This window comes from Papio anubis, chromosome 17 (assembly GCF_008728515.1).
Source record: "Papio anubis isolate 15944 chromosome 17, Panubis1.0, whole genome shotgun sequence".
In the NCBI taxonomy this organism is placed as follows: domain Eukaryota; kingdom Metazoa; phylum Chordata; class Mammalia; order Primates; family Cercopithecidae; genus Papio; species Papio anubis.
Genome location: NC_044992.1, coordinates 6290904 through 6318450, shown reverse-complemented (window position 1 = coordinate 6318450; position 27547 = coordinate 6290904). Strand labels below are relative to the sequence as shown.

Sequence of the window (27547 nt, the reverse complement as noted above, 5' to 3'; positions counted from 1 at the left end):
TCTGGAGTCCGCAGAATTTGCGCCTGCGCCAAGCCACTGAGGCAAGGCTGCTCGGGGCGGAACCCGCCCTCTTTGCCCTGGCAACGCGTCACTTGTTGTCATGGAGACCGCGATGTTTACCTCTTTGTTCTGCAAGAGCTGGAAGCTCCATTTAGGGTAAGGAGGCTCCCATCCCGAGCTTGCGAAGTGGTTCTGTGTGGCGCTGAGGTAAGTAAACCTTGACCCTACCCCACCGACCCCCACCCGCAACCCTCCCCGCCTAACCAAATCCTCATGCCGTGGGGATGAGCCCTAATTTAGGTCCCCACCTCTCTGGGGACTACTCAGACTTATCCAGGAGTCTTGGGTTAAATGCTGGGCTCCACACTCAGATAAATTTGGTAGAAGTCATAAAAGGGACTGGACTAGGAAGAAATGGAGAAACTCCATGTTGTCTGAGGGGGCTGGGTGGGCTGCGGTTCTCAGCCTGGTCAAGATCTGACTCTAGTTTCATCCTTACATATGTGAAGGCTTCAGAGATCCAGAGGCCCCTAAGAGCAGCGGCTCAGACTTTGAGGTAGAGTTGGAATTGGGGGCAGATTTCAGCCCTGTCTGAGGAAGGCAGTTCTCACGGTCCATCAGAGTTGTATGGAGATGAAGTGGGTAATTTTAGTGTTTCCATTGCCGATAGCTTCTGCCAGCTGGCTTCCCCTGTGTTGTTCCCCTTCCTGTCCTCTCCTTTCCTTTGTCCTGGAAGTTTTTAGATTCTTTTACGTGTTGAACAGGTTCGATACCCAGTTGTCAGTTTACACGTCACATTTCTTCTTCTTCTTCCTCTTCCTCTTCTTCTTCTCCTTCTTCCTCCTCCTCCTCTTCCTCCTCCTCCTTCTCCTTCTCCTCCTCCTCCTTCTCTTTCTCCTCCTCCTCCTTCTCCTCCTCCTCCTCTTTCTCCTCCTCCTCTTTCTCCTCCTCCTCTTCTTCCTCTCTTCTTCTTCTTTTCTTCTTCCTCTTCTTCTTCTTCTTTTCTTCTTCTCCCTCTTCTTCTCCTAGAAAACATGTCTGGGTTCATCTGTTTGGCAGAACATTACTCCACAACCTCGCAATTCTAATGTTGAGCTAAAGCAGTCAGATACAAAATAATACACACTGTATGATTCCATTTATGTTAAATTCAAAAACAGCAAAACGAATTTGTAGTGTTAAAAGTCAGGATACTGGTTACCCTGAGGGGCTTGAGGTGGAGTAACTGGGAAGAGGTTAGAGATGCCGGTAATGCTTGTTTCTTGGTTTGGGTGCCAGCTACACAGGTGGATTCATTTTGTGTACAGATTATGATTTATTCAACTTTCCATATGTATGTCATGCTTTAATAAAAATTGACATAAAAAGGACAAATTGTTTTCATTTAATCTAAAAGAGTCTACTTCTGATCAGGACTTTGGAAACCTCAAATGGCTAAACTATTACAACCTCCGCCCAAGTTCCTGCCCTCAGAGTGGCACATTGCTAACAAGAACCAGTACCACAGAGCAGACGCCCAAAGGTCCCGATCGGAACGCCTGGTCGCAGAAAGCCAGAGGCTTGTGGATGAAATTGGAAAGACTACAAGAAAATCTCAAAGTGATGTGAACAAGAAACTAGGTAAGAAAACATGCTTGGCATATTCACGAACATGCTAGGATGAGGCTGATGAGCTTAGCTATAGTGTCATGTTCAGGTGTGGCAACATATTATTCTTGAGTATTAGAGAAAATCGAGTGTATTCTCCAGATTCTATGTTTAAATTCACTGCCCTAAGATAGACACAAGGTAACCCAGTCTGATTTTCAGCCACCTATCATTCATTTATTTGTTGATTTGATGCACAGTTATTGAGCATCTGTGGGCGTATCCATATACTACACATGAGGCATATCACAGGGAATGATCAGAATCTCTGCTTTGTAGGGGCTTTTAGCTTGAAGAGGATAAAGACAAAAAAATTAATCATCAGAATACAGTCAGCCCTTCGTATCCATGGGTTCAGTCAATTGTAGGTCCAAAATACTTAGGAAAAAAACCAATAAAAGATAACAATAAAACAATTAAAAAATACATATAGAAACAATACAGTTCAACAACTATTTACATAGTGTTTGCATTGTATTAGGTATTATAAGTAAGCCGGACACAATTTAAAGTATACTGGCTGGGTGTGGTAGCAGCTGCTGAGCCGAGATCGTGCCACTGCACTCCAGCCTGGGCGACAAGAGCGAGAAGCCATTTCAAAAGAAAGAAAAGAAAAAAATAGGCACAACTATCTTAAAGAAGAACACAGTTGGAAGACTTCTACCATAGGTACTGAGAGCTGTGACAAAGCTATGGCAACTGAGACAGCAAAGTATAAGTGGGGATAGACCTGTTGACCAATGAAACATGACAGAGTCCACAGATAAACCCACACACATTCATCTGAGTATGACAAAGCAACACTACAGTGTAATGGGAAAAGGAGAGCCTTTTCTAATTGGCCAATTAGATATTCATATAAAACAGTGACATTCTGGCTGGGCGCAGTGGCTTATGCCTGTAATCCCAGCGCTTTGGGAGGCCAAGGCAGGAGGATCACGAGGTCAGGAGATCGAGACCATCCTGGCTAACACGGTGAAACCCCGTCTCTACTAAAAATACAAAAAATTAGCCGGGCGTGGTGGTAGGCACCTGTAGTCCCAGCTACTCTGGAGGCTGAGGCAGGAGAATGGCGTGAACCTGGGAGGCGGAGGTTGCAGTGAACCGAGATCGCGCCACTGCACTCCAGCCTGGGCGACAGAGCGAGACTCCATCTCAAAAAAAAAAAAAAAAAGATATTCCAACCCCTACCTCGTATGTTCTTTCTATCTGTCTGTCTATCTATCTATCTATCTATCTATCTATCTATCTATCTATCTATCTATCATCTATCTATCTGCAAATCTAAGTGGAGTGCATATCTAAACGGGAAAGGTGAAACAATCATCACTTGGGGAGAATATCTTTATGATATTTATGACTTGGAGAAGGCAAAGATTTCTTATTCTTAAGCAGGACTGAAAAGAGCCATTCATAGAAAAGAAAAATAATAAATTGAACTATATTAAAATGAAGAACTTTTGTTTAACAAAAACACCTCATCAAAAGGCTAAACAGCAATCTAAAGAGTACGAGAAGATATTTGCAATATATGTATCTGACAAATCCATATCCAGAATATATAAAGAACTTTTAAGAATACAAAAGAAAAAGATAACTCAATAAACAAATGGACAAAACCTTGACAGACGCCTTACAAGTGAGGACATTCAAACAGCCGATGAACATGTGAAGAAGTGCTCTAGTTTTATGAGTCATCAGGGACATACAAATTAAAATCAAGTTGAGATGCCATTATACAGCCATGGAATGGCTACAATTAAAAAGAAGGAAGAGAACAAGAAGAAAGGAGAGGGAAGAGGATGTGGAGCAACTGGTACTGTCATACTCTGCTGGTGGAAATATAAATTGCTATAATCACTTTGGAAAGCTTTGGCAGTATTGACTATAGTTGAAGATATGCCTACTTTTCACCTGGTTATTCTACCTTTAGAGTTTTATCATACAGGAATATATGTTTACCAAATACATATGCTGCAATGGCCAAAGGAGTGCCATTTGTAATGGCCCCAAACTAAAACTACCCACATGCTCATCAACAGTAGGATGGATAAATATGCTATACTTTACAGCAAAGAGAATGAGTGGCCTACAGCTATACACAACACTGCAGATGATTCTAACAAACTTAGTAAGATGTTGAGTGAAACAAATGACACACAGATGAGTACATGCCATATTATTCTATTTATGTAAAGTAAAACAAACCAAATAAAAGGGAAAAATTAATCTATACTGTTAGAAGTCTACCTTGGTGTGTGGCATGATAGGAACCGGAAGGGGTCATGAGAGACCTCCTAGGATGCCAGTTATATTCTGTTTCTTGAGTTGGGTCTGTGTTATATGTGTGTGTTCACTATGAAAATATGTTGAATTTTATGATTTTGTGATATGTGTACTCCTCTGTAGGTTTTTGATATTTCGATAAAAAATTAAAAATAACTTGCAAGTACCTGTGCTGGTGTTGATGATACAGATACACCAGACTGGTGCTTGCCCTTGGGGAGCTTGCAGTCTGAAAGTAGAGATGAGACCAGTACAGGATACCCAGGATACGATGTGATTCATCCCATAAGTGGCACCAATAAAACACCGTCAGATTGGAGGAGAGGGCAAATCACTTCCAACTGGTCACATCCAATGACTACTCAATTTCCCAATCTAACGCTCACTTAGTGTTCATCCAGCTTGACCTCTCTACAATACCGGATGCTCAAAACTGGATACGTCCAGTTACTTTTAGAATTCTATGGCACAACTTTTCCTGATTCATTTCCTTTCTCTCTGGCCATTTCTTCCTCTTCTCTATTGTTGATGCTTCTTTCCCCATTCATTTCCTATTGGTGTTCTTTAGTATTTTGTTCTTGGTCTTCTTAGCTTTTTCTTCTCTTCCCTCTATGCAATCTCTCTTGATGACCTCATTAGAAATTTTATCACTATTTTCTTTGTGTTATTGGTTTGCAAATAGAAGTCTTCAACTCTAATTTCTCATGAGAACTTTTTGGGGAAATAAAGAACTACTTGCTATATATTGCCACCTAGATTCCTTCAGGCACTTCAAAATAAGTATATCCCAAGATGAACTCATGACTGTCCTTCAAAACTTGCTTCTGCTTCTGTAGTTCCCTATCCTGGTTAATGGGACCAGAGCTCATTCATTCATTCATTCATCCTTCAAATAGGTCTGACCCTGTGCTAGATGCTTAGGAGTATAAAATTGAAAAAGACTGATACATTCTACTATGCAAGAGAGACAAAACACAAGTAAAAAGACAAGTAACTAAAATTATTGTAAGTTGCTGGCCTAGATGAAGGCAATGACAGTAAAGATGGAGAGAAAAGGTGCTCGATAATATGTATGTTGGATTTATGAATGAATTTTAACAACAGAAGTCAAGGAGATAGCTTGGACAAAATAATAAAGGCAGGATGAGTGTGACATTTGTGGGGAATGAGTAGAGAGGTCCAAGTTGATGTACAGAGTACGTGAGGAAGAGCAGCATGATGAAGACAAGAGGGAGATGAGGCAGGGCCAAGCCTGAGGAAGACCTTGAATTTGGAAGGTTCAGGTCAGTGGGTAGCCTGTTAGAATTTAAGAGGTAATGCTAGAAATCTGGAAGTAATCACATAAAGATGGGTAAGGGGAGCCATAAGTGTAGATTAAATTACCCAAAGAATGTATTGAAAGAGCAGAAAAAGGCACATGAGTTGAAGAGGACCAAGAGAAGAGCTGAGGAACAGAAGTTCAAGTGGAAGAACAAAAAGATGAGACCAAGGTTATGAAAGCCAAAAGATGAGGTTTCACAGGCAAGGAAGTCTTCTATTGTATCAGTGGTTGTCTAAATGTCAAAGAGGCTGAGAGCTGAGCCAAAATAAATTTGGACTGGTGACTTGAAGATTGGTGACCTTTGAGATAAGAGATGTCCAGTAGAGTAGTGGAGGGTACACAGTGGAGGTGAAAATCAGTTACAAGGTGTCAATGGGAAGACGCCAATCTATGTGGTGGATTGAGCACGTGCATTTGTCTTCTCTTCCTTTTAGAATTGCAACAAAATAGCAGTAAAGAATTAATAACAGTAAAGCTAACAAATAATAATAAAGCTATGCCCCAAGCATGAGAGAGATTGAGACACACACACACACGCACACACACACACAGAGTTAAAGAGGAAGCAACAGTAAACAAATGATGAAATCAAGATTTTAGAAAGCAAAGGTCAACTGGTAACAGACCTAGGGACTGCAGAAAGTCAGGGTGGGTAGAGAACAATAAGAAGCCAGTTGATTCGTGCTACAGAAATCTTGCAGTGCTCAAAACTGGATGCATCCAGTTACTTCTGAAGCTGAAGGGTCAGGATAGAACCAGAAATAAGATTGGTTGAAAGTCTTTAAAAAGAACTTCCTCTTCACTCTGGCTCTCCCTCACTCCAGTAGAAGGTTAAAGGTTAAAGGGTTCAATGAATGTCTACTTAGTGATTCATTCATTCCTGTGTCTACATAGTAATTCTTCCAGCTGGTTCCTAGGACACTGGTAGCCAGGTTTCTACCCTCAGGAAGGAGACTGGAGGACTTCTCTGCAGAGAAAGTAGAAAGTAACCGGCCCAAAAGGAAAGATCTATAGATATTAACATTTGAGGATTCTCCAGCAAGATGCCAGGGTCTCACCTGATCACTCTGTACAGTAAACCATTCTGGTTGACAAGCACTGTCCCTGTAGACAGCATTTCCAGGTAGCACTTTAGCATCTCGGTCTAAATCAGATGATCACCAAATAATCGAGGAAAGCCACTAACATAGCAGACACCAAAACAAATAATCAAAGACACAGAAACTCAGCAGACAGACAGTGCATAGAGAAAAAGAAGAAATATACTATCAAATCCATCAAGAATTTAGAGAAGAGATTGCATCCTTGGGATGTGCAGAGGAGTCTTTAAAAAAGATAACATTTGGAGAACAAGCGTTCTTAGAAATTAAGAATATAAGAGCAGGAAAATCTTAGAAATCAAAAGAAGTGTTGAGAATCTCCAGAAAGTGGGAAAAAAGGACAACAAAAAAATAACAACAAGGAAAAGACAAGAAAATTAGAGGATCAATCTGGGAGGCTCAATAACTAATAGGAGTTTCAGAAAGAGTATATAGAGAAAATGGAGAAGATATGGTGGAATCCCAGCACTTTGGGAAGCCAAGATGGGAAGATCAATTGAGACCAGGAGTTTCAGACCAGCCTTGGCAACATAGAGAGACCCTTGCCTCCACAAAAATAAGAAAACTAGGTGGGTGTGGTAGTGTGTACCTGTAGTCTCAGCTACCCAGGAGGCTGAGGTGGGAGGATCTCTTGAGCCCAGGAATTCAAAGTTACAGTGAGCTATGATTGCACCACTGCACTCCAGCCTGGGTGATGGAGTGAGATCCTGTATCTAAAAAGAAGAAGATGAGGAAGCAGCATCCTAGGCCTGACCCAGGAAACCATTTTTTCCTCCTAGGCCTCTGGGTCTGTGATGAGAAGGGCTGCTGTGAAGATCTCTGACATGCCCTGGAGACATTTTGCCCATTGTCTTGGCAATTGGCATTCAGCTTCTTGTTACTGATGCAAATTTCTGCAGCTGGCTTCAATTCCTCCCCTCAAAATGGGTTTTTCTTTTCTACCACATGATCAGGCTGCAAATTATTTAAACCTTTATGCTCTGCTTTCCTTTTAAACGTAAGTTCCAATTTCAGATCATCTCTCTCTCAAATTCAAAGTTCCACAGATCTCTAGGGCAGGGGCAAAATGCTGCCGGTCTCTTTGCTAAAGCATAAGAAGAGTGAACTTTGCTCCAGTTCCCAATAAGTTCCTCATCTCCATCTGAGACTACCTGAGCTGGACTTCATTGTCCATATCACTGTCAACATTTTGATCAAAACTATTCAACAAGTCTCTAGGAAGTTCCAAACTTTCCCACAACTTTCTGTCTTCTTCTGAGCTCTCCACACTGTTCCAACCTCTGCCTGTTACCCAGCTCCAAAGTCACTACCACATTTCCAGGTTATCTTTATAGCAGTGCCTCACTTCCAGTACCAATTCTCTGTATCACTCCATTTTCACAGTGCTATAAAGAAATACCTGAGACTGGGTAATTTATAAAGGAAAGAAGTTTAATTGACCCACAGGTCCACATGGCTAGGGAGACCGCAGGAAACTTACAATCATGGTGGAAGGCGAAGAGAAAACAAGGACCTTCTTCACATGGTGGCAGGAGAGAGAAGAGAAAGTGAAAGGGGAAGAGACCCTTATAAAACTATTAGATCTCAGGAGAGCTCACTCACTATCAGGAGAACAGCATGGGGGAAACTGCCCCAATGATTCATTTACCTCCCACCAGGTCCCTCCCTCAACAGGTGGGGATTACAGCTCGAGATGAGATTTGGGTGCAGATGCAGAGCCAAACCATATCAAAGGGTATGTCTGGCATGTGGCACAACAATTAAATAAGTTTGACACCAGTGTGAAATTTCAGGACACTAGGAAAATGGAAAGATGACTAAAATTTTTCAGAGTGGAAAAAACAGGTCACATACAAAGAATCAGGAATCACAATGGCATCAGACTTCTCAACAGAAACTCCGGAAATTAGAAGGAAATAGAGGGACACAGTCACAATTCTAATTAAAAAAGAGTTACGAACTGTAACTCAGGGAACAGCCAAATAGAATGAAATGGTGAGGGTAGAATAAAGACATTTGCAGACTTGCAGGTTTTCAAAAACTTTACCTCACATGCATCCATTTCTTAGGAAGTTACTGAAGGATATGCGTTAGCATACTGAGAGAGTAAATCAAGGAAGAGGAAGAAAATAATCCAGGAAATGGGACAGCAACACAAGAAGAATGAAGGGGATTCCTGGAAGCAAAGTCATAGGATGATAGCTACACAGCAAACTAGAGAGCAACCAATCCAGCAGAAGATTGCGGCAGGAGAAGATGCTCTAGGAGAGACGTCTCCAAGGAAGAAAGAAAACTGATAGCTTACTTGATGGGTTGGAATATATTAAAGGCATATTGAGAAAAAGTTAATAATATAAAGAAAGTGAAGCAATCACTATGCTACCCATTTTGCTATCTCATAACGTCATGTTGTAAACCTCAAATATATACAATAACATTTTTTTTTAAAACAGGGTCAGTTTATGGAAGTGGAAACTGACACTACAATACAAGCAGTACATTATGACTTTTAAGATTCAAATGCCGAACTACTCATTATCAGTTAAATATATATAACATATAGTTTTCCTAGTATAGTAATTTTTGACTTATAGTGCCTAATAAATCTGCCTTTAATTATCATTTAAAAAGGAAAGTGAAGCAAAAATGCCATTTTAACCCCTCCCCAACACAGAAAATTTTATAAGAAATGTATCACAGTGTATGATAGGGCTCAGGTGTGAATAACATTTATATATTTATAAAATGTAAATAAACAATAAGTTTACTTATGTATTGTTTAACAAAATGGTGATACAACTATATTGGGAGATGGAAGTATGTCATGTGAGTTGGTTAAGAGCAAATCATTATCTTTCATCCTAGGAAATCAACATATAATATCAAAACTGATAATGAGTGAATAGCAGTATAAGCAAATGTCAGAAGAAGTGATAAGCGTGTTTAAAGTGGCTTCCCCCAGAAGGTGGGCATGGGTGGGGACAGGTCTGAGAGTTTCAACTCTTTGTGATACAATTTGACTTTTCAAACAACACACATTTATATCTTTGATAAAATTAAAAGTTATTAAAAACAGTAGGCACCAAAGAACTAGTGAGCGTAAAATGACACATTTGATGTGGACTGTAAGAAAATATATCTTCCTTTCCTTCCTGCAAATAAACATTTAGAAAGATGAAAAGATGCCCCAAGTAGCACAGTGCTAAGAGGAAAAGAGCATATCACAGGTAGTTTTACAACAGTCCTCAAGTTGCTAATTCAAATGTTAGCTACCTTGGGATAGATTAACCCTGGTGTAACTTCCCTGTGTGTTTCAGAACAGAGACTTGAGGAAGTCCGGTTCTGGAAGAAGGAGTTAGATGACAAACTTGAGCAGCTTGTGAATGTAACCGATGATCTACTCCTATATAAGATCAGATTGGAAAAAGCCCTGGAGTGCTTGAAAGAGCCCTTGCACATTACTGAGACGTGCCTGGCATACAGGTAGGAGCGAAGATCCTTCAAATGATTCACGTGTTGTGACAAATGAGATGCTGGGTAGTAAATGCTGGCTGTGCGCGATGGTGAGTTAGAAATGGCAACTGAGCAGGTGTTCTTTTAGAGCCTGAAGTTATCCCGGCATGCCCCTGGTGCTGGACAGGGCAAGGGGCACTGGACTTAGTTCATGCCTCAACTCTGCTCTTGAGTAACTCAACTCAAATATATGTTAGGACTAGGTTTGGCTGTGGGTAGCAGAAAACTCTAAAATGACATTGAATTTCAAGAAAACGATTTCTTTCTCTCTTACATTTAGAGTCTAGAGATAGTCAGTCCAGGGTTGGAGTGGTGGGCCACAGTTTTAGGGTTCCAGGCTTTGTCTATCTTGTTGTTCTACTGCACATGGCTTTCACTCTTAATGTTACCTCATGGTTTAAGATGGCAGCTGGAGCTCCAGCCATTGTGTCTACATTCCAGCAAGTAGGAGTAAGTGGGGTCTGACATTCATTTCTATTTGCATCCTGTTGACTAGAACTTAATCACATGGCCGCACCAACAGAAGCTGCAAAATGATTGGCTTTACTTTGGGCAGCCAGGTGCTCAGCTAAAATTCCAGGGGTTCTGTTGCCAAGGAAGAAGGTGAGAACAGGCAGTACAGCTCCCGGGGGACAGTACCTCTCTCCCATGCTGAGCCACACGGAAGCACTTTGTAATCCAGACAGCACTATATGAAGGTGCTTTTACTTAGTGTTTCCCTCCTCTAAATCCAGTGAGTAGAATGATCCTCTCTACTCTCCGGTGATGCTGGTTTCCGGACCTGGGTCCTGCCGCAGCCCTAGCTGGAGTGTCCTAACACGTCTTCATGCTGTTAGCGTAGTCCCCTATAATCTACTGCACCCTCCACGCCGGCTGTTCAGTGAACTTTTCCAAATGCAGATTTTTTTCAGGTCACCGCCATGCTTAGAATCCTTCCAACCCCAATGACGTCAAGATAAATTTTAAGCTTCTTAGCTTAGCAAGCCAAGGTTCATCACGATAGAGCCCCCAGTGACCTCTCTGGGTCCGTATCTCGTCCCCAATAGCAGGATGTGCTTAGGTGTGGGGAGCTCCTTGCAGTTTCTCAAATGCACCATGCCGCTGTCTTCCTGGAAAGCCCTGTTCCTTCCGTAAGCTTAACCAGGACCCTTTGCAGGAACCAGACAGCAGTCTCCCCAGCCAGATTTAGAAAGTCTATGCAGCAAAGAGAAATAGCAGCTCGTCAAAGAGCTCAACACCCAGTTGGCCCAAGTCTAAGCCTAAAGATAATGATAACATACAGGCTGCTAAGTTTATTGAGCATATACTATGTGCCAGGTACTGTAGCTTATGCTTTTACAGCTAATTCGTACTGTGCCACAATCCTATGAAGTACTAATAATGATCCCTATTTTACAGAAAAGGAAACCAAGGCACAGGTAGGTTACATAGTGGCTAAGGGCACGCAACTAGTGAGTAGGGGAACCTCCTTTCCAAGGTTGAAAAAGAGCAAAACGTTGTGCAGCAGGGTCAGTTTGGGAGGAGGACGGCATCATGACCAGAAGCACAAGTGATACACAGTTCCGTGACACTGGGTAGGTCACTTAATCTCTCTGAAACTCAGTTTCCCCATCAGTACCTGAAAGGGCTAAGAAAGAATGTTTATATATAAAAAGCTTAGCACAATGCCTGTCACAGAGTAAGTGCTCACTGGGGGAGGCAATATTACTATTGGTGTTATTACTATTAATAGTTATTATTACTATAAAATGTCTTTTTTTTTTGAGACAGAGTTTCGCTCTTGTTGCCCAGGCTGGAGTGCAATGGCGCAATCTCGGCTTACCGAAACCTCCACCTCCTGGGTTCAAGTGATTCTCCTGCCTCAGCCTCCTGAGTGGCTGGGATAACAGGCATGTGCCACCACTCACGGCTAATTTTGTATTTTTAGTGGATTCAGGGTTTCTCCATGTTGGTCAGGCTGGTCTCGAACTCCTGACTTCAGGTGATCCACCCGCCTCAGCCTCCCAAAGTTCTGGGATTACAGGTGTGAGCCACTGTGCCCACCCTAAAACATCTTTCTATATTCAATTGTTTGTCTAAATACTGAATGAGGATCAAGGAAGGAAACAGGTCTTTAATTTATTATTATTATTTTAAACTTTCTTCTTCTTGGGAAAAAAGGTCCATTTGGTTGCAAATCAAAATCACAATGAGATATCATCTCATGCTAGTTAAAATGGCAATCATTAAAAAGTCAGGAAACAACAGATGCTGGAGAGGATGTGGAGAAATATGAACACTTTTACACTGTTGGTGGGAGTGTAAATGAGTTCAACCATTGTGGAAGACAGTGTGGCGATTCCTCAGGGATCTAGAACTAGAGTTACCATTTTTTTTTTTTTTTTTTTTTGAGACAGAGTCTTGCTCTGTCGCCCAGGCTGGGGTGCAGTGGCCGGATCTCAGCTCACTGCAAGCTCCACCTCCCGGGTTTAGACCATTCTCCTGCCTCAGCCTCCCGAGTAGCTGGGACTACAGGCGCCCGCCACCTCGCCCAGCTAGTTTTTTGTATTTTTTAGTAGAGACGGGGTTTCACCGTGTTAGCCAGGATGGTCTCGATCTCCTGACCTCGTGATCCGCCCGTCTCGGCCTCCCAAAGTGCTGGGATTACAGGCTTGAGCCACCGCGCCCGGCCTAGAGTTACCATTTGACCCAGCAGTCCCATTACTAGGTAAATACCCAAAGGATTATAAATCATTCTACTATAAAGACATATGCACACGTTTGTTTATTGCAGCACTATTCACAATAGCAAAGACTTGGAACCAACCCAAATGTCCATCAATGATAGACTGGATAAAGAAAATATGGCACATATACACCATGGAATACTATGCAGCCATAAAAAAGGATGAGTTCATGTCCTTTGCAGGGACATGGATGCAGCTGGAAACCATCATTCTGAGCAAACTATCACAAGGACAGAAAACCAAACACTGCATGTTCTCACTCATAGGTGGGAACTAAACAATGAGAACACTTGGACACAGGGCAGGGAACATCACACAATGGGACCTGTCATGGAGTGGGGGGAGGGGAGAGGGATAGCATTAGGAGATATACCTCATGTAAATGATGAGTTAATGGGTGCAGCACACCAACATGGCACATGCATACATATGTAACAAACCTGCACGTTGTGCACACTTACCCTAGAACTTAAAGTATAATTTTTAAAAATGCAAAGAAAAGAAAAAGAGAGGAAAAAGTCCATTTGGCATGTTTCAGACCAAGTGACCAGTCATCAATCAATTTTTCTTCCTTGTATTTGGATATTTTGAAGTCACATAGATACCAACTAATACCTGTCACCCACTGCCTCATCAGATGGATCGGGTGACACTCAAATCAGTTGTTCAGGTAGTTCTGAGTGTGCAGACATTAGCCAACGTTGAGTCACCTCGTGTTGCACGTGTTGGCTGACTGGCTGCCTTTGCCCCTGCCAGGGAGAAGCGCGTTGGCATTGACCTGGTGCACGACACAGTGGAGCATGAGCTGATAAAGGAGGCTGAGATCATCCGGGGCATTATGGCTCTGCTGACCCGTACCTTGGAGGAGGCTTCCGAGCAGATTCGGTATGACTCTTCGGGCTGCCCTCCACATCTCCACTGGGAATTTTGAGAAGAGGCAGTGTCCACAAAAGCTGGGCTTCATGGCACAGAAAGAAAGGGGTTCAACACTCCCACTCCCACTTTGTATCCCCAGATCGCCCCAGCACTCAGGGTAAGAGCTGGCCACATCCCTCATACGTGGCAGCCGCCCTCTGGTAAGGGTGGGGCTGGAGCTGGATTTCACCCTGGTTATAGACTGGAGGGCGCTGGAGCCCACTGGCGAGGCTGACCCCTCACACACAGGAGGCTGCAGTGGTGACACTGGAAAGTGCCACAGTAGAAGGGGGATCTCTAAGTCCACGTTTGGTCATGTTGATTTGTCACCGGGCATCAAATGGTGTATGAGTGAGTGTTGGGGTGATGGGAGTCGGGGTGGGGCAGTACCGTCATCCTGCACCAGACCTAGCTGCAGCTTCACTTTCCAGGACCTCCCCAAGGACCTGTGGGTGCCACCTGGGCACTCCAGAGGCAGAAACCCAGTTTACTTTCTCCCTTCAGGATGAACCGCTCTGCCAAGTACAATCTTGAGAAGGATTTGAAGGACAAGTTTGTGGCCCTGACCATAGATGATATCTGCTTCTCGCTCAACAACAACTCACCAAACATCAGATATTCTGAGAACGCCGTGAGGATTGAGCCAAAGTGAGTGAGCCTTGCCGTCTTCCTCCCTGCTGGTGATGTCCCAGTGCTTCTCAGACAGGCAAGACCTAGTGACTCGTCCTTGCAGCTGGCTGAGAGCTTGGAGGTGGTGGGCTTGGGGAAAGGTGGTGTTGAATGGTGACCTTGACATTGGGCCCAGAGGCTCCCGATCCTCCAGGTTAGGCCCACTAAGAAAGTCTGAGATAAAACCTTTAAACCTTTAAAGACTAAAACAATTTATTCCTTTATCTATACATCTTTTTAACAAGTAAAAGAATCTAAAAATGTATAAAGAGCAAGTGAATTTTTCTCCTTTCCATTTTTTTTTCTTTTCTTTTTTTTTGAGATGAAGTCTCGCTCTGTCTCCCAGGCTGGAGTGCAGTGGCCAGATCTCGGCTCGCTGCAAGCTCCGCCTCCTGGGTTCATGCCATTCTCCTGCCTCAGCCTCCCGAGTAGGTGGGACTACAGGTGCCCGCCACCATGCCCGGCTAATTTTTTGTATTTTTTAGTAGAGATGGGGTTTCACTGTGTTAGCCAGGATAGTCTCGATCTCCTGACCTCGTGATCTGCCCACCTCGGCCTCCCAAAGTGCTGGGATTACAGGCGTGAGCCACCGCGCCCGGCCTTCCCTTTCCATTTTTACATCCACTGAGATAACTGGTGTTAGCTGCATGTTCATACAAACATATGTACATATGCACTCATACACATACGGTAAACTTTGTTTAGTTTATAAAAATGAGATTATACTATGTACCTTTTCTGTGACATCTAATTTGCATTTTTCAGTTAACATTATATCACAGCCTAACTCACTCTAATTTTTAAAACCTTCTTTTTGAAATAAAACATACAGCCGGGCGCGGTGGCTCAAGCCTGTAATCCCAGCACTTTGGGAGGCCGAGGCGGGCGGATCACGAGGTCAGGAGATCGAGACCATCCTGGCTCACATGGTGAAACCCCGTCTCTACTAAAAATACAAAAAAACTAGCCGGGCGTGGTGGCGGGCGCCTGTAGTCCCAGCTACTCGGAGGCTGAGGCAGGAGAATGGCCTGAACCTGGGAGGTGGAGCTTGCAGTGAGCCGAGATCGCGCCACTGCACTCCAGCCTGGGTGACACAAGTTCGAAGCATTCTCGTTGTGTTAGTTATCTTTTGCTGTATAATAAATTATCCCAAAACTTTGCAGCTTAAGACTATAAACATGTATTATCTCATGGTTCCTGTGGGTGGGGAAGCCAGGCCCAGGCTCAATGTCTTCTGAGGTTGTAGTCAAGCCAGCTGCTAGGGTTGCAGTCCATCTGAAGGCTTGACCCAGATGGGGTCCAATTCCGACCTGATTGTGGGTGATGGTGGGCCTTGATTCCTTGCCTTGTGAATTTCACCATGGGGATGTCTCATGACATGGCAACTGGTTTCTCCCATAATGAGTGATCAGAGAGAGAGAGAGAGAGAGAGAGAAAACCGATGACAGAAGCCACAGTCTTTTTATATCCTAATCCCAGAAGTGACAACCTTCTATTTGTGAGAGGCAAGTCAATAAATTCATACCATATTCAAGGCCAGGGGATTACACAAAGGCATGAACACCAGGAGGGGGGATCACTAAGGGCCATCTCAGAGGCTGCCTCTAATCACAAACTGAACAAGCCTCATATCACCACCAGGTCAAGAAAGAAAACATTATCACCATCCCTATCATCCTATCCTCTTCCAATCAATAGTTCCTCCCTCCATCCTGAAGGTAATAATGTTCCTGACTTCTAATAGGGTGGTTTTGCCTGCTTTTCATTAAACAGCATTATATGCTAGGGGTGTGTGTGTGTGTGTGTGTGTGTGTGTGTCTGGTTTCTTCCAATTAACATTATTGTGAAGTTCATCAGTGTCGTTCCAGAAGACAGTTCCTCTTCAAACTAGTAATTTATTCACTTGTTTATTTCAATCTGTATAGATGGATGGTTTCTGTTTTATTCAGTGTATTATAATCTGTTACATTAGTATTTATTTTGAAGCTCAAATTATCTCTAGCTGAGCGATCTCACCCAAGTTACTTCATTTTTCTGAGCTCAGTTCCCCTCATCTGTAAAATGGGGATTCGAAAAGTTAGCTCACTTGGCCATCATGAGGATTAAATGAGATAATGTCTATAAGGTGCCAGCCCAATGCCAGAGTACGGAGGTTGCCCAAAGGGACAGCTATTGAGACTGACAGACCACCATTTGCTCTGCCTAGAGATAGGGAAACGTTCTAGGTGCTTCTGATGAGAGGTAGGTGTAGCTCATCCCTCTTCCCCAAGCCCCTTCCCCACCCCAAATGTGCTGTGAATGAAAGCGTGGGGTCTGTTTCAGGTCCGTGAGTCTGGAAGACTGGTTGGACTTCTCCAGCACCAATGTGGAGAAGGCTGACAAGCAGCGGAACAACTCGCTGACGCTGAAAGCCCTGGTGGATCGAATCCTGTCCCAGACAGCCAATGATGTGCGCAAGCAGTGTGATGTGGTGGACACGGCATTCAAGAACGGGCTGAAGGATACCAAAGATGCCAGGGACAAGCTGGCTGTTCATCTGGCCAAGGTGAGGTCCCTTGAGGGAGCACGGAAGAAGAGCAGATTCAGGAGGTTTCACCATGGAAAACAAGAATGACCCCTGGGCCTGACCGCTAGAATTCTGGGCTTGGGATATTGGGTTAACTCGTGGGTAAAGGTCATTCCTATCTCTCCAGTTTAGCGGCAGGCTTTGCATTTTTGGGGACTGGAGTGGGACTTTGCCCCACTCCGGGCCTCCATTTTCACTCACTGCTGCAGAGAACACAAATGCAGAGGACAGAACCCTGAGGCTTAGGGGCTGGCTGCAGCTTTGTGCCTGGCTGTCTTCCCACTCCAGTTGCCATTCCTCCATATGTGAAATATAGAAATGGACGACATGCTCTCACGTGTCCTTTAGGGCTCTGAAGCTACAGGAGTCAATGAAGTCAGTTTCTCCAAACCTGGTTGTAGCTTTAGGACTCTAGCCGGTCGTTCCTCCTGGTTATCCAGTGTTGTGCTGGTAAACTGGCCCTCAGAGGGTGTTTTAGTCCACTTTCACACCACTGGAAAGAGCTCCCCAAGACTGGGTAATTTATATAGGAAAGAGGTTTAATTGACTCACAGTTCCGCATGGCTGGGGAGGCCTCAGGAAACTTACAGTCATGGCAGAAGGTGAAGGAGAAGCAAGCACTTTCTTCACGAGGCGGCAGGAGACGGAAAGAGTGCAGGGGAAACTGCCACTTTTAAAATCATCAGATCTCGTGAGAACTCCCTCACTGTCATGAGAACAGCATGGGGGATGCTGCCCCCAGGATCCAATCACCTCCCACCAGATTCCTCCCTCAACATGTAGGGATTACAATTCAAGATGAGATTTAGGTGGGGACACAGAGCCAAACCATATCAGACGGGGTTAGTATTTGTACTGCAAATACAATGTGGGAGCATTTGTACTACAGATATTGGCAAATTCTACAGATTAGGGTCCTTCCTGTAGAATTTGTCGATATCTATAGTACAAATACGCCCACACTGGTGGATTTCAAGCTACCCACTTCAGCAGGTCACTGTCAGCCCACCCTACGCTTTACTGCTGGTGCAGCTGAAACAGAGAGGGGAAGGGCCCCAAGGCGGCAGCATGGGAGTGGAGCCCAGGCCTTCTCAGCCCCTGAATCCCTGTCCTGTTGCCACATCCTGAACACTCCCTCCTGGAGCTCAGAGCCCAGCTACGGACAAGATTTACTTTTGTGATGTGCAGGAGAAACCAGAGTATCATCAAGGGTGAAACTGCAATATTCAGCAAACGGAGAGGTAGACTAGCCTAGTGGAAATCGGTAGATACCAGAGCCAGACATCTTGGGTTTGAATTGTGGCTTCAACACTTGCCGTGGGACCTTAGGGAGACCCTGAAGCCCCCTGCTCTTTTTTTTTTTTTTTCTTTTTTGAGATGGAGTCTCGCTCTGTCGCCCAAGCTGGAGTGCAGTGGCCAGATCTCGGCTCACTGCAAGCTCCACCTCCGGGATTCACGCCATTCTCCTGCCTCAGCCTCCCGAGTAGCTGGGACTATAGGCGCCCGCCACCACGCCTGGCTAATTTTTTGTATTTTTAGTAGAGACGGGGTTTCACCGTGTTAGCCAGGGTGGTTTTGATCTCCTGACCTCGTGATCCACCCGCCTCGGCCTCCCAAAGTGCTGGGATTACAGGCGTGAGCCACTGCACCCGGCCAGCACCCCTGTTCTTTAGTTTCCTCCTTGATAAAATGGGAAGAAACAATAGTTTTCTCCAGCTAGGGTTAAGTTAGACAACGCATATGAAATATTTAGAACAGTGCCTGGCATGTACACATTTCACACACACACACAATTTGCATATATGATTAACATATAGTATCATACATATAAATAATAAAAATTAGTTGATTGATGATGATGATGATGATGGTAGCCAAGGAATACTGCAGAGGCTTCCTGGTGGAATAAGAACTTAGTATAGGCCTTGAAAGATGGATCTGAGATAGGAGAGGAGCGAGGAGGGGAGAGCACTGAGAAGAGAGGAAGAGAAGAGGCTAAGGAGTAGAAACAAAGACACACTGGTAATAAAACGATAAAATAAGATGTCATGGCCGGGGCATGGTGGCTTACGCCTGTAATCCCAGCACTTTGGGAGGATCACCTGAGACGTCAGGAGTTCACGACCAGTCTGGGTAACAGGGTGAAACCCCGTCTCTACTAAAAATACAAAAAATTAGCCGGGCATGTTGGTGGGCACCTGTAATCCCAGCTACTCGGGAGGCTGAGGCAGGAGAATCACTTGAACCCAGGAGACGGAGGTCGCAGTGAGCTGAGATTGCGCTACTGCGCTACTGCGCTCCAGCCTGGGCAACAAGAGTGAAACTCCGTCTCAAAAAAAAAAATACATAAAAATAAAATAAAATAAGATATCACTGTATGGTGATACATGGTTGGAAAACTGTCAAGTTATAAACATGTCACTGTGATTTATAGTGCTCTGGGCAACAGTGCAAAGCCATGAGAACATCACATACAGTGTGTCACCATGACTTAACTCTGCCATGGCAGTTCAGAAGCAATAATAAATAAATGAATAAGCATGGCTGTGTTTCAATACAGCTTTATTGATGGGCATTAAAAATTAATTTTATGTAATTTTCACATGACAATATTCTGCTTTTGCTTTTCTCCCCAGCCATTTGAACATTTAAAAACACTTAAGACAATGAAAACACGAACCACACACTGGGAGAAAATATTTGCAAAACACATATCTGATAAAGGATTATTATCCAAAATATACAACGAACTCTTAAAATTCAACAATAGGAAAACAGACCAACTAAAAAATGAACAAAAGATCTGAACAGACACCTCACCAGTACAGATATACAGAGGGCAAGTAAGCATATGAAAAGATGCTCAACGTCCTATGTCATTAGGGAATTGCAAATTAAAACACCACCTCTGCGCCTACAGAAAATCCAAAGCACTGACAACCCCAAATGCTGTTGAGGACGTGGAGCGACAGGAACTCTCATTCATTACTGATGAGAATGCAAAATGGTGCAGTCCCTTTGGAAGAGAATGTGGCAGTTTCTGACAAGGTTAAACATATACTCTTAGGATTCAGTGATCTCCTTCCTTGGTATTTACCCAGATGGGCTGAAAACTTATATTCATACAAAAACCTGCATATGAATGTCTATAGCAGCTTTATTCATGATTGCCAAAATTTGCAAGCAGCTAAGATAGGTGAATGGATGGATAAACCGTGGTACATCCAGACAATGAAATATCATTCAGCACTAAAAGGCGTGAGCTATCAAGCCATGAAAAGACAGAGAGGAACTTTAAATGCATATTGCTAAGTGAAAGAAGCCAATCTGAAACTCATACTGTAGGATATGAATCATGATTCCAACTATATGACATTCTGGGAAAGACAAAACTATGGAGACGAAAAAGATCAGCAGTTGTCACGGTTTGGGTGGGTGGAGGAAGGAAGGAAGGATCAATGGCAGCAGCCCGGGGGGTTTTAGGGCAGCAAAACATATTCTGTATGATATCATAAAGCTAGATACATGTAGTTATACATCTGTCAAAACCCGTAGAATCGGCCGGGTGCGGTGGCTCATGCCTGTAATCCCAGCACTTTAGGAGGCTGAGGCAGGTGGATCACCTGAGGCCAGAGGTTCAAGACCAGCCTGGCCAACATGGCAAAACCCTGTCTCTACTAAAAATACAAAAATTAGCCGGGTGTGGTGGTGCATGCCTGTAATCCCAGCTATTTGGGAGGTTGAGGCAGGAGAATCGCTTGAACCCAGCAGGCAGAGGTTGCAGTGAGCTGAGATCGTGCCATTGCTATCTAGCCTGGGCGACAGTGTGAGACTCCGTCTCAAAAAACAAAACAAAACAAACAAACAAAACCCATAGAATGTACAACACAAAGAGTGAACCCTAATGTAAACTGTGAACATTAGTTAATAATAATATATCAATATTGGCTTATCAATTGTATTAATAACAAATGTACCACACTAATGGAAGATGCTAATAATAAGGAAAACCTAGGTAGGGGGGAGAAAGCATATGGGAACTTTACTTTCTGCTCAATTTTTCTTTAAACCTAAAATGGCTCTTAAAAAAATGAAGACTATTACCTAAAAAAATTTCTTATTTCAGTCTGTACAAAAACAGATTGCAGACTGGATTTAGTTCGTAGGCATAGTTTGCTGATTCTTGATCTCACTCGTAGCAGCAGTAGTTTTATTATAAGTGTATTGTTATCTGTGTATTTTGGATGGTTAAGGTATTTATAAAATTTAAGAGATTTGGACTGTTTCTTAAAAATTTCTTTAAAATGTATAGTTAAATAATTGTTTTAACCTTATGATTTTAGTTGAAAATTTAAATTTGAAGACAGCATTAGAATGTTTAAGAGAATTTAAAGCATCATCGTTTTTTACTAATTTGTTAGATTGACAAATCTATTTAAGAACTCCAGAGGTCTTATTTGTTAAGATAATTCAAATCTTTTAAAAAGTTATATATCAAATTTATAAATGCTGCTTTAAATAGTCAAAGGACTTTAAGTAAGTTTGAAGTGGGAGCAATTATTAGTCAAAATCAGCTTAAAGTAATTGCTAATATCTGCTAAATTTAAAAATTTAAAAATAAGTAGAACTGGACTTATGAAAAGCTTAAGAAGTGTTTAAAAAGAAGCTTAAGAAAGTCAAGTGCAATTTCTGGACCTCATTGGGATATAATTTGGACAAACCAACTCTACCAAAATATATGAAACAATTGGTGAAATTTCATCACTAAATATTATTATAATATTAAAGAATAAGTCTTTTGTCTCTTTTTTCAGTGTGATAAAGGTATTGTGGTTATGTCAAAAGAAAAAAAGAATCCTTATGCCTAGAAATACACACTCAAATATTTAAGTGAAATATTTAAAAGGAGATAATATCTGGGATTAGGTTTAAAATAACGAAGCTGATGGACAGCAGTATAGATGAAGCACGATTGGCCACATACTGCTCATTGCTCAAACTGATGATGGATATACGAGGTTCCTTAGTCTATCTACCCTAGTCTATCTACTTTTGTGTATATTGCAAAAGTAGATGTACAAGCTTTTAAAAAATGCTTAATGAAGAAATATATTTTAAACCAGTTAAATATTAATTTTGTTAAAACCAAATAACTTAAAAGTAGTCTTTTTCTTTTCTTTTCTGAGACAGAGTCTCAGTCTGTCCCCCAGGCTGGAGTGCAGTGGCGCGATCTCAGCTCACTGCAACCTCCACCTCCCGGGTTCAAGCAATTCTCCTGCCTCAGCCTCCTGAGTAGCTGGGATTACAGGTGTGTGCCACCATGCCTGGCTAACTTTTGTATTTTCAGTAGAGATGGGGTTTCACTGTGTTGGCAGGCTGGTCTCGAACTCCTGACCTCGTGATCCGCCTGCCTTGGCCTCCCAAAGTGCTGGGATTACAGGCGTGAGCCATTGCGCCTGACCTAAAAGTAGTCTTTCTCTGTGCATAAAGTCACTCACAAAAATAACAACCAAACTCAGACCGAACTGCTTCTTTCCCCAGGCTTCCAGAGGACAGAGCTGATGCTAGCAGGATAGGAGTGTGAGGAAATAGGCAGCTTTCTGCTCACGATACAAAGGTACCCTGTACCAAGGCGAGCAGGCGGCTTTGAGCAGCAGTGACATCCCCACGCTGGCCAGGACTTTGCTAAGGGCATTCTTCTGTGGGTAGATGAGGTGACAATGGCCCATCCTGCCCCTTGAGTCCATAAGGTTCTAAGTCTGGGTGAGTGACCTTGCCCACCAGCAATCACTGCTTTAGGGAAGAGAGATCAGACTCACTCTGGCACGCTGCTTAAGAAGAAATCCGAGGCTCCCTCTTCCTAACTTACACGATCACAACGCATCTGCTGTCAGCTGTTGAGTTTTGAGGAGCACAGCTTGGCCTCACCTACTCTAATCCTTTTTGTAAGGTTATGGAGGAGATTGCTTCCCAGGAGAAAAATATTACAGCTCTTGAAAAAGCCATCCTTGACCAAGAAGGGCCAGCCAAGGTGGCTCATACGCGCTTGGAGACCAGGACACACCGGCCGAACGTGGAGCTGTGTCGTGACGTTGCACAGTACAGGCTAATGAAGGAGGTTCAAGAGATCACCCACAACGTTGCAAGGTAGGTTAGCAGCCAATGGGCAGAGGGCCTTAGGGTCTTAGTCCCAACCTGGATTTCAAGTAGAAGCTAGGTAGTGACCGGCGGGCTGAATGAAGCCAGCCTGCTCTGTGATGTTTGAGGAATCCCCGCTACAGGGCAGTCTCCACCACCTCCCGCCAAAATTGTTGACGTGGAGAAAATGGATCCCAATATTGAATGATTCTACAGAAGCCCAAATCCAGATGTTTAGGTCAAATCTGCAGTTTTAAACATCAGCATTTCATAAGGTGTCAACGTCATGAATCTGGCCTGTGGCCACCAATTTGAAATCTCTCTCTCTCTCTCTTTTTTTTTTCCAGGGCCTTTTCAGTATGCATTTTATTCTAAAATTAATGAGATCTCTGTCTTCATGAGGAGAGAGGAAGGGGAAGAGCACATGTCAATTTGGCTCCTGCACTGAACACTGGGGAATATTCTTTCCCTTGAAAAAGCAATGCATAGAGAGAAATGATTCTCTTCTGTTCTTCCTTTTCTCCCAGATTAAAGGAAACTTTAGCCCAAGCTCAGTCTGAGCTGAAAGGGCTGCATCGCAGACAGCTGGCCCTGCAGGAGGAGATCCAGGTCAAAGAGAACACCATCTATATCGATGAAGTGCTGTGCATGCAGATGAGGAAGTCCATCTCACTTCGGGACGGGGAAGACCAAGGGGTCTGGGCCGGGGGCCTCCGCCCTGATGCTGTCTGCTAATAGTAGGGCTAGTTCCAATTCTCATTAAACCACATCGTAAACAGTAGTTACAGTCGTACCGAGCTCTCATTTCAGGCTGGCGGAGCCTCTGGCCAGCCTGCTGCAACCTCTTGACTGGCATTCCAAGCCCGCTCAGGGGGCTGATTTTGGGACGAGTTTCTTTTCCTATGCTGCTGGTGTGGTGGTTGCCTAACAATTAAAATCCATGTTTTAGCACAGGCCACTCTTACAATATCACAGGACTTGGGGCCCCAGGACAGGGTTTCAAGATATTTCAGTTCAGATTCAATTCAATAAAGTAGTTGGGCTGGATCACCTATGTAGACCATGCCCCTCTTGCTCATGAGATGGGATGCTAACCTTTCTCTTGGCTCTCAAAATTTCTTTTCTCTAGAAAACAGTGTGGTGATGGCTGACTTAGACCCCTCTGGCTGGTCCATAGGAAGCTTATTCAAGTCCTACAAAACCTAGGTGAAGAGCAGCAGCTCCCATCGGGAGTCGTCTTGAGCCTGTAGGCACCTCTCTGGGTCTTTCTCCGGAGTAAAATTCGATCTGGGGGCAGGGAATGCAGAGTGGGTGAGCCAGGTTGCTGTTGTCTGGGGTTATGGGGTCATAGGGTGGGGATATCACAGGCTGGAGGAGAGCTCTAAGGGGCGCCTGTGGACGCGCGTGTCAGTTGTGGGTGGCAGGCGTGGGAGAGGCAGCTGATGGGGGTACACAGCCTGTGTGCCCACCCCAGGAACTGCAGTCTCAGAATTGCCAGCTTGGAAAAGAGGAGGCAAACATTCCCGGGCTCCAGGTGCAAGCCTTTCCGGGTACCAGTAGAGTGCGTCCTTTAGCGCCACCACGCGGTAAGATATTTACATATCTTCTTTTCCTGAATGTAAATATCCTCAGAGTGTGAGTTTGGTGGAGATTTCCAGACCATTAGTAATCATTGTGAGAGGTTTTTTGTTTTCTTTTAAATACTCAAACAACATAAAGAAAAAGAAAAAAAATTCCATTCATGCCATGGGTTCAAGTCCATGGGTAAGACTGGAGGTTCTGGAGTTCGCCGTCTGCAGTACGGGACCTCCAATAGTCCCTACTCATAGGCAATGGGGGCGTTGAATGAGATCACTTCCCTAAAGGGCTTCATACTGAGCCTGTATCATGGGGCAGTAAGTGTTTTATAAATGTGAGCCATTGTGAGCAGTCCCACCCTTTACCAGCATAATTTCTGCACAATTGTACTTACGGCATAAACTCAATTTCATGATTGTTTTTTTCCTTCACTGCTAATTATTGCAAGCCTTTGTTCAGCCTGCTAAATTGTCTTTATAATTATTTTAATGGTTACGTACCTCTTTACAAGTTTTCAGCAAGACTGTTTTATATACTTACTGTTTCTTGTCCAAAAAGAGTTCTACTTACGGGAGGCTGCCTTCCGCTGAGTTGCAGCAGGTCGGAGATCGATGTGGGTTACTGTCAAAGGAAGACCTTGGCTGGGGGAGACTGCGCATTCATTCCTTATTCCGCTAACATTGAAGGAACACCTTCCAAGCACGAGGCTTACCATCTCAGCACCCTGCCGTGTGTGAAGCCGCTGCTGCACTCTGCTAACAGTTGGTTCCCTGATGCTTGTGGACACCTGATGGTGTGGAGCTCAGGAGACCTAGCTTCTAGTTCCAACACTGCCAGGAAAGTTTCTCTCCTTCCTTAGGGTCGCCTGTAAAGTAAGGAATGGACTATATGGTCCGGAACTCTTCCTAATCCTTGCTGTTGCCTGAATCTGGCTGTCGTAGGGCAAAATGATAATGCAGAGTGTGGGCCTAATACCTGGGAGCTTTGCAATCTAGGTGTTCCTTGGTCCAGAGACTCTTTGCCATCAGAAAGGGATGTTCCCAATCTGGGATGGAGAAATCCCCTTTGAGGCCAAAAGCGCTGGCTTAATTCTGATCTAGGCCACTCCAGTGCTGAACATCTCCTCTCAGAGTGCTCAGCAAATATGCAGCCCTTCCCAAGCCCCAATCAAGGAGGGAGGTCCCTCTCTGCTCACTGGGAAGCCTCTGGGTGCTCTTCTGCTCTGGCTTGGAAGAGTCCAAATAGGCCTTCCCAGCTCACTGGGCAGACCTCAGAGTTTCTGCTAACTTAGCAGGGTTATGAGGTCTGTCCCAGAGGATGTGAAGACGCTGGGCTAAATCCTTCCTTGTGAATACTGCTCTCAGAGGCAGCCAGCCTCAGTGGTGGATTGAGATCTCAGGCTTTGCAGGGAGATGTGACTCAGATCAGCTGGTGGATGAGTTCCACGGTCTACCTGTGGTGTGATCCCCGCTGAGTTACTCAACTTCCCCGAGCTTCAGTTGCCTAATCTGTAAACAAGACTAATAAAGCCTAGATGAGCGAGATAACGTATGGAAGACTCTCAACAGTGTCTGGAATACGCTGATTTTAAGGGAAATGCAATTTTGATTACGGTTGAGGCCATTTCTCAACATGTAGACACAAAATGCAGCAACATCTAAGATTTCCAGAAAACAATGTTTTGCTGGTAAACCTGCTCATGCACTTCCTAGGTCTTATTGGGTATCGACGTGTTTCACAAATGAAATCTGGTCTTAGGCTGTGTTTCATGAAGGACACCTGCAATTAGCCCACAGTTGCAAAAGCCTTCGTAGCTACTGATGAAGGCCACCCTGTTCCATACTGCTCTGACCCATCCAAGCCAGATATCGTTTTAAGATAAAATACAGCTTTCTTCTTAGATAATACAAAATTTATTTTAAAATGCCATCGCTTAAATTGGGAGTCATTTAAACTTGAATTTTCTTAAGATAGAACCAAAGTCGAACATGTCTGTCATCCACATAATTAAAACAAACAGAGCAAAGTTTCTGTCTCTCCTGTGGTTCATTTGGCAGTGATAAGTGGGAATTCTCCCGGTGGCACAGGACTTGGCACGCTGGGAAAATCTCCAGACGCTTGTTTTTCTCCCAGAGTACCCATGTAGGTATTTCTCTGTTCTGTGGACTCTGTTGCCTGCCACTCACCCTAACCCAGAGAGCCCATGTCTTGTCATCTTCGCCCTCCACCGCCACTCTAGCATGCTCTGGGGGTGCCAGGGTTGGGAGTGACAAGGCCGGAGCTGCCCTCCCAGGAGCAGGATCATATTTGGGTAACGGTAGTGAGTAATGGTATTAGAACCCACCTTTGGTTCCCGTTCAGTCTGGGCTCTGTTTAAGCGTAGTTTCTCATTCATTCATGCCCAGCCCTGATTCCTTCATGAGTCAGTTTTTCTGTGGCTTATGTAGGTGTGACACAACCTCAGGCCATCCCAGATAATTGACTGATGGACAACAATAGCGATGACCTGTCACACTCGGCTGTGATCCACGGTTCATAAAGTGACTTCTCGGATATTTTCTCATCAAATCTTTACAAAAACCTGAAGAGGCTGGTATGATTACTAGCTCCATTTTATAGATGGGATGCTGGCCTTTATGTCAGACAGACCAAGGTTCAAATCCTGGCTCACTCTTCCTCTTACTGTGTGACCTTGGGTAAGTTGCTTAGCCTCTCTGTGCCTCTGTTCTGTTATCTCAGAGTCATGAGGCCTACACTGTTCTTGTGATCCACATAGCCCTTTTCTGGTGTAGCACTTTGCCATCCCAGGCTCTGGGATAGAGGAGGCTAGTGAGATTCTTGAGGTTTCCAACAAATGTTCGTACAGCCTGCTGTCAACAAGTTCAGACACCCAAAGCTGCAAAACTAACAAGAAATTAATAGGAACACTGATGCTGGATTCTGAGCTGCCTGTCATAGGAAATAAAGTATCTGATCATGAGTCAAGCTGGTATCTCCTTCCCCCCAGGCAAAAGAGAGACCTATCCTCGCAGCTGCCTAGGCCTGCTGGCTAACCCATTGGTCTCTTGTGCAAAGAGTCCTATGTTGT

The 27547-nt window shown here is 43.9% G+C and overlaps 1 protein-coding gene across 2 annotated transcripts; it reads left to right on the top strand.

Annotated features, from left to right (window-relative positions):
- Positions 1-100: 100 nt before the first annotated feature.
- On the top strand, positions 101-23662 carry TEKT1 (tektin 1). 2 transcript variants are annotated; one of them, XM_017950300.3, is made up of 9 exons: positions 143-207; positions 510-638; positions 1414-1620; positions 9672-9837; positions 13350-13478; positions 14013-14156; positions 16500-16722; positions 22694-22890; positions 23409-23662. In XM_017950300.3, the coding sequence occupies exons 3-9, from the start codon at positions 1431-1433 to the stop codon at positions 23614-23616; spliced, it is 1257 nt and encodes a 418-aa protein (XP_017805789.3). In that variant the 5' UTR covers positions 143-207; positions 510-638; positions 1414-1430; the 3' UTR covers positions 23617-23662. The 2 variants fall into 2 exon arrangements, with proteins under 2 accessions (XP_003912255.3, XP_017805789.3); XM_003912206.4 differs by lacking the exon at positions 510-638 and having other exon boundaries at positions 101-207.
- The last annotated feature ends 3885 nt before the right edge of the window (positions 23663-27547 follow it).

Bases quoted from the DNA above. Each gene is read 5' to 3' on its own strand.
- TEKT1 (XM_003912206.4), top strand. From the start codon at position 1,431: ATGGCTAAACTATTACAACCTCCGCCCAAGTTCCTGCCCTCAGAGTGG. The intron at 1,621-9,671 runs GTAAGAAAACAT...TGTGTGTTTCAG, and splicing joins TGATGTGAACAAGAAACTAG to AACAGAGACTTGAGGAAGTC. The intron at 13,479-14,012 runs GTATGACTCTTC...TTCTCCCTTCAG, and splicing joins GAGGCTTCCGAGCAGATTCG to GATGAACCGCTCTGCCAAGT.